This window comes from Hipposideros armiger, unplaced genomic scaffold (assembly GCF_001890085.2).
Source record: "Hipposideros armiger isolate ML-2016 unplaced genomic scaffold, ASM189008v1 scaffold_591, whole genome shotgun sequence".
Classification (NCBI taxonomy): Eukaryota; Metazoa; Chordata; class Mammalia; order Chiroptera; family Hipposideridae; genus Hipposideros; species Hipposideros armiger.
This window is the reverse complement of record NW_017731941.1, coordinates 1,184,837-1,197,982: the sequence shown is the minus strand read 5'-3', so window position 1 is coordinate 1,197,982 and position 13,146 is coordinate 1,184,837. Positions and strand designations below refer to the sequence as shown.

General features: G+C 48.6%; 1 protein-coding gene across 1 annotated transcript in view; it reads right to left on the bottom strand.

Annotated features, from left to right (window-relative positions):
• The window catches only part of B4GALT1 (beta-1,4-galactosyltransferase 1), a 46,279-nt gene that overhangs the window by 12,726 nt on the left and 20,407 nt on the right, over positions 1-13,146 (bottom strand). Inside the window, exon 2 of the mRNA XM_019624502.1 lies at positions 6,040-6,275. Coding sequence (XP_019480047.1) covers positions 6,040-6,275 — 236 coding nt within the window. The remainder of the gene's footprint in view (positions 1-6,039; positions 6,276-13,146) is intronic.

Below are 13,146 nucleotides of genomic sequence, written 5' to 3'. Positions count from 1 at the left end.
CCCCCCCGCAAAACACACACACACACCCCGTGACCCAGTGGGACTCAAGCATTGCCAAGTGGATGTAGAGCTGTTTGTTCCCCAATAAGGGGAATCGAATGTTTGAATAAACATGGGAAAGTGAGGCATTCCTTAAGCTTCAGGTGATCTCTGTCCAATCCCAGCTCTACCGCCCAGTCATCATGGGACCCAAGCAAGCTACTTACCTTCGTGAGCCTTCCCTCAGCAGGAACAATGAGAATAACCATTTGCCTCACTGGAGGGTAGTTAGGATCAAACTTCAAAGCGAGACCATGAAAGATGTTCAATCCAAAGGATCAGAACCACAAAGAAGTTTCATGACCATCAATAACCACAGAGTTAAAGTAGGTTCTCTGCATTCTTCCTGAAAAGGGAGGCCACACTTGGGGTGTATCCCAGGCAGCCTGCTCTGGTTAGCAAGGGGCAGGAAACTCTGGGGAGGGGCCACTCAGCTTCCCAAGGGTCTGACTTGGCCTGAATGGGAAAGGAGGCTTCGTTTCCAAGAGGCACAGCTCTTGTCAGAGAACAGGGAGCAAGGGGTCCTGAGAGCGGGTGTCAGTACATAGGCAGGAGTTACAGGGAGCAGCTCCATGCCCCAAACCCTAAATGAGCACTGCAATATGCTTGGAGCCATGTGGTCAGGGAGACAAAGGCAGTCAGACCTGGAGGACTGGGACTCCAGGGGCCACCAGCTGGGGTGAGCACACACATAGGCAAAGCACTTCTTGTCCCTCCCCAGGAAGCACTAAGAGGCCTGGGAGTCAAGGAGGGAGAAGTCAGCTCCACCCAGGGCTTCACAGAGCTAATAAGGTGTGGGGAGGGGGTCTGGCGCCTTAAATGGATAGCAAGTGGGAAAGGGAAGGCAGGGAAGCAGCGCAGAGGGGATGGCATAAGCAAAGGCACCAGGCAGGAGCGCAGAATATGTCTGGGTAAAGATGGAGACGCCAATATGACTGTGACACAAAGTGTGTGAAGGAGGCCTGAGACGGAAATGGGTGGAGGTAGGTCAGTCAGGGCTGGACTGCAGAGGGTGCAGGATGCTGAGCTCAAGGCTTCAGACACTTCAGGCCCATGCCTGTGTGCAGTGGGGACATACTGAAGGGTTTAACGAGAGGGTGTGACATGGTCAGAACTAGAAAGATCTTGGCAGTTGAGTGAGATCCGAGGTGCCAGAGGATATATAAATGGAATTGGAGAGAACAGTCCTGGGTGCTGGCTCCAGGACAAAGAGCTGCCATGGTGATTACAAACCCACCTGGCCAGCTGGGCCTGCGTTCTTCACCTGTGTGGCAACTTTTATGATGGTTAATCCAACAAACATCCTGTATTTCTTAATTAGGGTTAGGCTTATCGGGTGGCAACCTATCTTCTGGTTACCTTAGGTGGTTTTTAGTTTCCTTTCCTCATTAAAGTATGAGGAAGTGCAGGATGCACCCTCCCATCAGCTATGTTATCTTGATGTCCACCTCTGCACCAAGGTCCCAGTGTGGGGCCTCAGGTAGGACATCTGTGCCTCAGAGCAGCACCCTTGGCTCCAAGAGGCTGAATGTGCCAAAACCCTAGTGGGATTCTCAAACACTGGCGGGCTCGGACAGGAGAGCGGAGGACAAACAGCAATGTTTGTTCTCCATCTCAACTGGTAAACCACCATCCAACCCCACTTCTTGTGAGATGTAAGTTGTTATCGTGATTGGAGGGGCCTAAGCCAAAATGGTGTCATTTTGATGTCATTATCCACTATCCTCTGACCCCATGGAGGCCACACACACCAGAGGGAGCGTCTCGATGCTGGCACTGAGTAACTGAGGAGGGGTGAAGCAGGAGGCAGGGACAGCAGTAAAGATTTGTCACCACAGTACTGGGGCGAGGAAATAGGCAACAAGAATGGGAGCAGGGGTGTGGCAGGGAGAAGAAACTCAAGTCACAGCAATAATAGCTAATGTTTACTGAGAGTCCACCATGTGCCAGGTCCATGCAGTAGGTATTAAAACCTTCTCAGCTCCATGCAGTAGGTATTAAAACCTTGCCCTCTCACCAAAGCGGAAACTGAGGAACTCAAATAAAAGAACTCAAGCCTAAGGTCACCAGCTGGGAAGTGGCAGAGCCAGAACCCAGGCAGTCTGAGCTGGAGCTTACTCCAAGCTCTGAATGCGGGCTCTGAGAAACACTTTAGGGGAGGGACTAACTGGCCTTGAGGAGAAATACTGCCCATGCAGTGGGAGGGCTCTAGGATCAGGAAAGGGGTTTGAGCTGCAGCTCTACTGTTACTTATGTGACATTCTACCTCCCCTCTCTGAGCCTCAGTTTCTTCACTTGTGAAATAGTGCAGATGTTTTCATACTATCTGGCCTCAGGGGTCCAGGCAAATCCCAGCAAAGACTAGGGGAAGTTAAGAGAGGGAGATGGGGACATGGGCCCTCTTCAAGTAAAATAGCACTATTGTGACCCACTGTAGATGGAGGGTTGTTTAGCATTTTAATGGGGGCAGAAGGAGGTTCTCAAAAAATCTGTTTGAGAACCCCTGGACTAGATGTCTCAGAGACCCCTCTTATTTTAAGGATTCTTTCTCTCTAATATTAAATGGGGTGGGGGGGGGGCGGGTGATGAAGAGTCAAAATGACAGCAGGGTGCCTGAGACAGGGAGATGCTGAGAGGCTCTAATGACACCTATTTGCTCAATAGTACACAAAGGTCAAAGCCAGATGCTACAAACTCCCTTTGTTTCTCTTAAATTACTATAAAACAGAGAACACAGGAAGTTTCTAAGTTGTAAATGGGGGAATAAAGCAAATGTTTCTCCCTGGGCCTCTTTTTTTTTACAGGCTTAGGTTTATCATCACTTTATTACGTGTTCTTTATAGCTATGAGACAGATAATATTTTTCACAGGTAAAGTAGGGCAGAGAGTTCAAGTTTTTTCTTAGACCTGGTTATCTGGAAGTCAGTCTGTACTTTCGCAGAGAAATAACCAGAGTGGAGTTGGAGCAGAAGAAATAAAATTAGCTGGAGGAGAAGGCGGTAGAGAGGAAAGATTCTCCTAAGGTGAAAAATTAACTCTTGGAAGAGACGGAAAAGATGAAGAGGCAAAAAGATATGGGTGAGGGAGAGAGGAGATGATACTCAGAAAGCTGGGGGGGGGGGGGGAGAGAGACATAAATATGTTTGAAAAACTAAAAATAAAATATTTCCAATGCAAAGCAGCAAATAGAAAAGATAGGAGGGAGGGAGAATGGGGGAGTCTCAGTATCCTAGAGAAAGTAAGAAGGTGGAGGGGCTGCCTCCTTTCCCCAAAATGTGATCCACAGAACATTCATTACTTGAGACGGTTCTTGGAAAACAGTTCTCCAGTCAAACAGGCTCAGGGAACAGGCTGAGCACTTCTGGAGACTATAATGCACACTAAGTCCATGAAGCCTCTGCAGGGATGAGACCTGCTTCACATCGTTCAATCCAGCGTTCCTCAAATGCATTTGGCCTCAGGTCTCCATTTTGGAAAGCACACTTTGAGAGAAGCCCCAGTTTAGGTGTGCCTAGAGTTGCCAGCTCGGCAGTGCCACTGGTCCACGTTGGCGTGCTTAGCTTTTCCGCCAGCTCGGATTGAGGCAGGCAGGAGCAGATAGCTGGTATAGGACATTTGGAAATCTGTTGTTTGAAACCTGAGGATTATCGATACAAATTATATCATAGGAATTTAAGATGGTGGCTGAATTTTACTGGTCCAATATTTGTTTTGGCTTTATAATTGAACAGGGAAGTCTTACATTCACCTAAAATATGCTATATATGCAGGGTGCCAAAAAAAATGTACACACACAACTTGTACTCATCTTTTGTTATTGGTATATATTGAATATTACAATTTTAATAGTTTCCTGTCTTAAAACGTGTATACATTTTTGGGGCACCCTGTGTCTGCACACACACACTCTAGCATCTTCTCCTCTAGTCTTCCTTGACCATAGGTAGTCACCTAAATTTAAAAACTGCATCATCACTCACTCTCTTATACCTTCTTTACCCAAGCATATATTTCAGTGTATACTTAGATGCCGTCCAGACCCCAAATGTCTATTTTGGCTCAGGAAGATTTGTGGGAGGCCATCAGATGCCTTGATAAATGAGATCTCACAACATTGTGTCTACAGCGTATCGCTCATCTACTGGTACACTAACTGTCAAAGAGAGAAAGGAGATGCAGCTGGCAAGGCTTGTTCTTAGTAATCCCTCCTGGCTCCCGGTGATGGTGTCTTCCTCTTCCAGGCACTCCCTGCCATTGCTTTCATAACGGGCTCCTGAATCTGCCCATGATCAGCACGTGCTCATTGGCATCAGACAAGTGTTCTTCGACGACAAGAGCTTTTCTTAAACAGATTTTTGTTGGATTTAAGTGGCCTGGGCATTTACCTGTTCTCTCTTCCAATCTCCTATATTCTTCTAACTTGACCCACAACCATCTTGCTCACAGATTTTCTGTCCATGCTTCACTTGGCCAAGCTTGGACTCAAACAGCCCCAGGGGGTTTGCCCCTACCTGCCCTCCCAGCCTTGAGCTTGGTTACCTCGCAATGGCGCTGTTCTGCGCTTTCCTACCTGACAGACTCAGCTGGCCCTGCCCTTTAACTTCTGCTACTTTCATACCCAAAGTTTATCTAGATCTCCAGGAACGTGCAAGGCTCGTGTCTGCCTTTCAGTTCCTGTTCACTGGCCCCAGCTGAGATGCCCATGTCTCCTTCCATTCTTTAGAACCTAGTTTGTATCCTAGATCTTCCAGGTCCTTCCTCTCTCCTTCCTGAGCTCCCGGAGCATTTGGCAGCCACCATCCAATCAGACACTATTTGGGATTGTTAACAAACTGTTCCCTGGAAGGGCCCCACTTGCCATGAGTGGGGTTGGAAGCTTCAGGGCAAGTAGAAATGGGACCTTACACCTCTTTAGCATCTCTCCACAGCAACTGGTGCAGCACTATGCACAGCAGTCCTGAGAAATGCTTGATGGATACACTGCTGCTGATTCCAGCTTCCCTTATTGTCCAAGGGAAGGCACACAAAGCCCCTCACTTTGATGGAAGCTGTCAACTACCAACAATCTACCGCAAGCAGATCCGAAGTTTATCTGGAAGTAACATGGACACTGGGCCTTTTAGAAATGGGCATATTCTGTGTCTTCTGATGAATTTCAAGAAAATTTGGTATGCAGATAAGTTCGGTGTGTTGTTGTACCTAGGAGGTTACAGTCTAAAGATATGAATTTAAGTATTCAGAATAAACTTGAAATAGCAAAGGTATACTCTTGGAAAAATAATAATGCTCCTCCGACTGGAAATAAGCAAAGTTTTTTCAACAGTACTGCCTCTTAGATTAATCAGATTCTCCAGGTCATGGTGCTGGAGGCTGACATGTCTTCAACATTCGTTTCTTAAGCAGGGCTAAGCCCAACACACACACGGATCAGACACAGTGAGATGCTCTCTTTCCTCAGACTCAGCCCAGTCCACATGATGCTCAGCCGCCCATAAATCAGACTTCCCCAGACATTTTGCTGGAGTCTGGCATCCAGGCCTGAACTAAGGGTGTGTCTCCTGTGGGTACCCCACAAGATGCAGTTAAAGCAGATTACTCTGAAGTTGCCTAACAGTCTGACATCTAAATGGGTGCTTTTGTTTTTTAAAAGGAAAATACACAGCCACCCAAAGACAGGAAAATCAGTGCTTTATTTTGGGGAGAATGAGGGTTGTCATTTTTCTCTTAATTTTGTTGGAAGGCTACTTCCAAAAAAACAAAACAAACAGACAAAACACCTCACCAATGTCCCCTGCCTAAAAAAATTAATAGCAACAAGCAGACATATTACGTGACATTTGGCTCACCTACAGTGTTTAAGATAAGGAGGATGGACATCATTGGTGTGTAAAATGCCAGGTGTCTAGGAAATCCATTCCTTTCCCTAGCCCCCATCATTACTCACACATTTGTGCACACACACACACATTCTCTCCCTCACTCCACCTTCCCTGACATCACCTGGTTGATAACATAGATGCCGTAGTCCAACTGCTGACGCTGCAGGATTGGGTGCAGATAGTGCAGCCAGTACTTTAGGTGTTCCTGCCGGTTTCGGAATGGAATAATGATGGCCACCTTGTGAGGAGAGATGCAGTCCTTTGGGGTGTGGCGACCGCCCGCCTTCACCTCAGGGTTCTGTTTCGCCAGAAGTGTCAAGTCCACAGGCACGTTAAACTCGATCAGCATGGGGCCGACTAGAGAGGTGGAGGGAAGGAGAAGTTAGCAGGCCACAGGACTCACAGCTTTACGGGTTGGGGTCAGATGGCCAGACCGCAGGAGACAGTTTCTCCTAAGAGGCAGTGTGGCCGTGGAAAAAGGCACTCACGCCCAGCACTAGTGTGGCCAACCATCCCAGAAACTCGTCAGTGCCAAGCAAGCCTGGATGGCAGGTCACCCTAGGAAGCACTGACCAATCTAGGACACACTCCCCTCAGACGGTGTTTCTCAACTGTAAAACGGAAATGGGGTAATTCCTGCTATGACTTCCTGACAGGCTGTTGTAAGACTCAGAAAGCATGGATGAGAAAGCACTTTCTCAACTGGCAGTTACAAAATAGTCATGGGGATGTAAAGTACACTGATAGGGAACACAGTCAATAATATTGTAAAAAGTATGTATGGTGTCCAGTCGGTACTAGACTTATCAGGGGGGCTACTTCATTAGTTATATAAATGTCTAACCACTATGCCATATACTGAAACTAACATACAAAATAATATTGGATGTCAACTGTAACTGAAAAAACATATATATGTCGTGAAAAAAAATTTAAAAAGAGAAAGCACTTTCTCAGAAATACTGAGGTTGAGACCTAGCTCTGCCACCACCCATGGGGTTGTGGCTTTGGACAGGTTCTCTCTGAATCTAGCCAGGTTGGGGAAAGAGGTGTGTGTGTGTGTGTGTTTGCGCGCGCGCGCGCGCGCGCGCGTGTGTTTTCAGTGTTGAGAACATCAGAAAGTAGCAAGGAGTAAATAACCCACGTCTCATGGGTTGATGGACAGATGAAATCAACTCGATGGGGAGGGACCGGAGGAAATGAGACCCCAGAGGAGACTCAGGGGGAAAACGAGAGAAAAAAAAACAGTTGGAAAAAATATCAAAGAAGAATGCTTGGTAGAAGGGATGAAGAAATAATAAAGGGGATGAAGAAGGGAGGAAAAGTCAGGGATGACTGCAAAGTTTCTGGCCTGGAAGAACATGGCCAGATAACAGAAATAAGTTAGTAAGAGAGCTCTTTGGCTTAGAAGAAAAATTGATGAGACATGGATGGTGGATTTTGATTTAGTGGCAAGTCAGGAGCAGAAGGAAAGGCAAAGGTCAAGATCCAGACACAGGCATGGAAATCCTTGTCTCCTAAGTAGAAACAGGTGGAGCTAAGAGAGGGTGGCACTCCTCGAAGGCTGGAACTGCTCCTCACAGAAAAGTGAATGCCCAGGGACACACAGTGAATTGGGGACGGAGTCATGACTCGAACCCAGGCCCCCACTATTCCCTGTAAGCCAGATTTTCTCAAAGCGGGTTCCAGGGAACACCAATCTCAGCAAGAGGCTCGGTAAAAGAATATGTCTCCTGATCAAATAATAGTGGACATCCTGCTTGCTAAACCCTGCTTCTGGAAAGTTATGACGTACACCAAGGGCTCTGAGAAGTTGTGCAGTCAAGAAACCCCTTTTACTATATTCAACCCACCATTTCCCAAACTGAGTTGGCCACAGAACCATTTTATCAGGGGGGCACACTTTGGGAACTGTTACTCTGGTGTAACCAGCTTCACCTGTGAAGCAAACTAGCCACAAAAGCAAAGGAAGGAACCTACAGAACAGAGGTGAGAACGCTGACCACAAACGCAGCACAAGATCACCTGAAACATGCCGGTGAGAACCACGCAAGGCCCAGTCAGGCACCCTGTTTATCAATACGTGGCTCTCCAAGCAACCCTGTCCCGAGATCACTCACCCTCTGAAACAAGGCGGCCCGAGGAAAGCAAGCTGTGACTCTTGCTCCTGCCTGTCCGCAGGCTCACCACCTCCTCCTCACCCCTCCCCAGTCCCCGCCAGTACTCCTCACACCTTCCCTCCCTCCAGTGCTGACCCAGTTCCATCCTCAGGGGACCTGTTCCAATTTATTTTATTCTGAGATACAGCTCTGATCATTACTTTACTGCTGAAACCTCCAACGGCTCCAGGGCTGTGTAGCCTTGGACACAGTAAGGCCAAACCTCTTAGCTTGGCAACAAGGCCCTTCAGTCTCAGCTCTCCTGCCCTCCCTCCTCATCATTCTTAATAAACCACACACCTATGTTCACACTTTTCCCTTTGCCAGAAATGCCACTCCCTCTTTCCTCTAACAGCAAACCTCTGGCATTGAAAGATGGGTCAGAATCTTAAAATCAAAGCCCCAAGCCGGCCTCCTCCTTTTCCTGTCTCCATTACCCCAGGGCTCAGGCGGCAGATCCCCTGGGGCGTGAAGGGGATCCTCAGAGTTCCAAAGCCAGGTCCGCCCTGGCCATTCACTTCCCTCTCTGAAGAGACAGGGCCCTCACAAATGAGTCCCTCACAGACTGCCTGCTTACTCAGCTCCAATTTCCCAGGGTGCCCTCAGGTGAGTAGGCTTTAGGTTCTAGGACTAAGTAAGGGAACACCCTGGACCAGTGTTTCCCAAACCTACCAGCATTCTTGCCTCAGGCAATCTGTAAAAATGTGGAATCTCAGGCCCCTCCCCTAGAGAGCCTGACTTGGCAGATCTTGGGAAGGACCTAAGTGGATAATTAACAAGGAGCCTAGGAGATTCTGTCTGGGCAAGTTGGGCAGTGGGGAGCTGAATCTCCCAGCTTCACAAGCCTTGGGGCTGTCAGGCAACGAGGGTCCTCAGAGTCTCCTACAACTCACACCTCATGGAGGCAGCCCTTCCCCACAGGGCCCCCCAGGCCTGGGCTGCTCAACTGACCAGCCCTGCGCAAAGCCTTCTGAGAGGCCCTGCTGCACAGTGTACTTGTGAAAAACATAAAAGATCTGTCACTGGGCTGGTCTCACTTCAAAGGGCCCCAGGACATCTGCAACCCCCCTACCCCACCCCTCCTTTGGTTTTCAAGATACTGCTAAACATAACCCCATTTTCAGGAACCCAAGAGGCATCTGGGCTGTCACCCTACCAACCTGCTCACACCTTTTGAAACCAGCCCAGAAGACAGGAATTCACATTCGGTCTGCCTAGCCTCGGAGCAGACACCTGCAGGCTGGAAGGCATTAGCTTTGCCCCTTCAGGAGTTTTAGAACGGTGTTCCTGAGGTAGTTTCTTGGACAGGAGAGAGGATGCCTCCGCCCTGGTTCAGCTCCGCCAGTGACTTGCTGACTGGTCTTTAGGCAAGTACCACCCGCTCTCAGGATACTGGCTTCTCATTTGTGAATTACAGGGATCGGAACTCAACCTGCCCCAAACAAACTCTTACCCACCACCACCCCCTCAGCTCCTCCAAGGGCTCCATGGAGAGCTTTACGGCTGATCAGCCTCCCCTCGCCCACCTGCTCACCTCTGCACCCCTCTCACAACCGCCATCATGTCTCCAACACATTGAGAGCACCCTGACCCCTGGATCCTGCCTTCCCTACCCCATCTGGCAACTCTTTCCCCACCTTCTCTCTGTGAAGCCTCCATAGCTCTGAGAATCCTGTGGCTCACACCTCTGAGAGTGGACAGCACTTGGCAGTCAGTGGCAACTCCAGACCTGGAGCTGAATGCCTTCTTGGGTCCAATGCCAACCAGGAGGCCTCCCAGAGTGCCCTGCACACCTCCTACCACACTGCTGAAGCCATCCTCCGCTGCACACCTGGCTCTGTCCCAATGAGAAAATCCATAGAGCTGAGACTCCAGGAGGGGAATAATGACCAGCTCTGCCCAGAACCTCGCAGACCTGTTACCAGGTCTCAGTGCTACTGCTTAGGGTCTCAGCGAGAGGGGGAGGGGAGGAAGCAGAGGGCTGAGGGCTTTATGACAATCCTCGGGCTGAGCCAATGCTCCCTTGCTGTGAGGCGCATGGCGTGTGCTACCACAGGCCCTCGGCCCGCTGGGCTGGCTTGTGTGTTTTCTTGGCTCTGGGAGCTGGGAAGCAGGGTTACGTAAGCAGATGAGCAGATGTGAGCCTGTCCTCGGCTCCCCCAGCTAAAGCCTCGCCACGTGGGCCTCTCGGCTGGGAGTCCAGGTCATGGCCTTGCATGTAAGTCGCTCAATAACTTCAATGTGTGAGCTCAGCTCAGACAAATTCCACTGCTCCCTTGCCCGGCACGGCAAACCCAAACACACACATGACCCTCCATCAAAGCCCTGCAAATCTAGAGCCAACCCTGCCTCTCTTACATGCTAGCTGAACCACTAGTTCAATCCTCCAGCCTCAGCAAAAACAGGTTGGAACATCTAGTCGCTGCTTCCCAGCTGACCCGCCAGTTGGTTCAAGACACAACCAGGGTTGTGGCCAGGGGTTAGGCTGTGACAATGTTGCAGCACCTGGACAAAACGGTAATAATTAAGAGAGTGTAGGCAGTTCTCCATTAGCTAAATGTAACCAATGTATCAGAATGCTCTTTCTTCCCAGATTAAGTGCTTCTTATTCTTTATATGTTAAAATGTCCTTTCTTTTATGAAATGATCATGGTGGATTTTGAAGCTGGATTGATTCCCCCCCCCCTAAAATCCTTACTTGGCATCCATGGGTCACCCCTTCAGTTTCTTTTGAAATTTTCCTGGACAGTGAAATCAAAACATTTGGGAACTGTGGAACGAGGCAGTGCCCAGAGCTGTGGAAGGAGGCAGCGCCCAGAGCTTTTTGGTTCTGCAAGTTGGGATGCTGGACGTTTCTTTGGCTAGTCCTGACAGTACATGGCACAGCCCCTCTTTGAGCTATCTCCTCCCCAACTACAGTGTTATTCCACAGGCATCATGGGTGGGCCATTTTTCTCTGGGCCAATCTTTCAAAAGCCAGATATGCACTGGAAGCAGAGTCAGGCGTTACCAAATCTCCAGGCATGGGAATGACAGCTGTCTGCAGTGGTCCCCCAAACTCACGGTGCACTTGTGGCCCCTTAGACTAGACATGAGAAGCACCATCTACTGCATGAGGCTTATCTCAAAGCTCTCTGGTTCTTCAGGGAAGAGAAGCTCTCTGAAGTTCTCCAAGGACTTGGTTATCACCAATCCAACAGCTGCCTGGCCTTACCTCAAACATCACCACCCCTAGGAAGCCTTCTCGGACCACTCAAGGTTGGTTCTTAGTCTTCCTCCACCTCAAGTACCCACAGTACCACATCTATCCAAACATGCACCCAGTAACACGTGCCAGTTGGTGTCAAGCATGCAGCAATGGGGCTGGGCTAAGAGGAGGTCCTTGCCTAAGAGGAGGTCCTTGCCCTTGGCAGGGAGTGGCGGGAAGACCAGCCAAGCAGACCACAATGGTGAGGCTGACAGTGGTGAGAACAGCTGACATGGCACAAAGGAAGGGGAGTCAGCTCCAGGGCCAGGGAAGGGAATCAAGGAAAGCTTTGCCGAGAAGCAGCTGCCTGAACTGTGTCCCTCAGCTCCTCTCCAGGAGTTCATCACACAGAATCGTGAGTGTCCATTTGGCTGCCGTGGACCCGGAGTCCACCAACAAATTTTAGCTGAATGGATGGTGCACAGCTCTTCTCCCTGTTCCCCTGCCACTGATGTAAGCAACAAAGGGGATTTCGATAAATCTCAACAAAACTTGATGGAAGAGCACAGGACAGAGAGCCACCAGAAGAGACTGCCCAAGTCTCATTTAACCATTTCTCATTGATTTTCTTTTCATGCATTCAACCTTTATTTATTGAGTGCCTACTATGCGCACTATAAAACCTACAAATAAAAAACTTGGTTGTTTACCTTTTTTTAAACATTAGTTTCAGGTGTACAAAACAACATAATAATGAGACATTTACACCCCTCACTGTTACTGAGTTTTAAAATCTAATTCACAAAAGCTTCAAAACTCCTGGAAATGATTTCGTTCTTAAACCAGATGTTCACTGTATTTTTCTTTATACCTTTGGGTATATCTTTAAAATTGAACAATAAATATTTTCAAATATAACCCAAGAACAAGAAATGTGACCCCTTCCTTCAACTCTTTCCTAATAAGTGTCTTCTGAAATAGATTTCAAAACCTACTACTCAGCAACCAGAAAACAGGAATCATCTATTCCTAATGCCATCTTGATATGTCTCAGGCACCCTGCACATAGAACACAATTTCAACACCCACTGTTCTTTGTGCCATTTCACCATCCAAGCCACTATAAGACCCTGGGGAAAGAAACGCTTTTTCAACAGGAAGCAGAACACATTTGTAGTCTCAAAACCCTGCCTTTCGGGGCACAGAGAAAAACAAAGTAATTGCTCTGCAGATCTCCTCTGGTAGAGCCCAGGTGGCCAAGAGGAAGCTGGACAAATTGGGCACCGTGGGGCCAGTTGCTCCTTCATCCATCTCTGCTGAGGAGCAGCCCTACCATGTGCCTCAACTGCCACACTTGGTAGGTCTTCCAAAATATGACCTGAAAGTAACTGGGCAGCTGTAGAACACCAACCTCAATGGGGACTGGCCTTTCTCGTGCCCTGCTCTCTCCCCCGTTATAAATTTCCACCCAACCTTCAAACAAAGACCAAGCACTCTCATTTGCTACTGTATTTGCTTTCAAAATGCTGGTGAGCTTTCCATCTATTGCAGAGGTTTTCGAGCTGTGGAGTATAAGAAGCATCATCTGGGGAAGCATAGAAAACTGCAGATTCCTGGGTCCTATTAACCAGAGCTTCTGATACGATAAGTCTGAGGCTGGGGCACAGGACTCTGCATTTTAACAAGCACTCTAAGGTAACTTTAATGTGGGTCCCTGGATTACATTTAGAGAAATGTTGGTTTGGGCCGGCCGAGTGGCTCAGTTGGTTAAGAGCTCTCTCAAGAGATTGAGCTCTGAGCAACAGCGGTTCGAGTCCAGCCCGAGCTGAGCAGCCGCTGAGCTGCCAATAGGTAGCAGGATGGCTCAGCTTAAAAAAAAAAA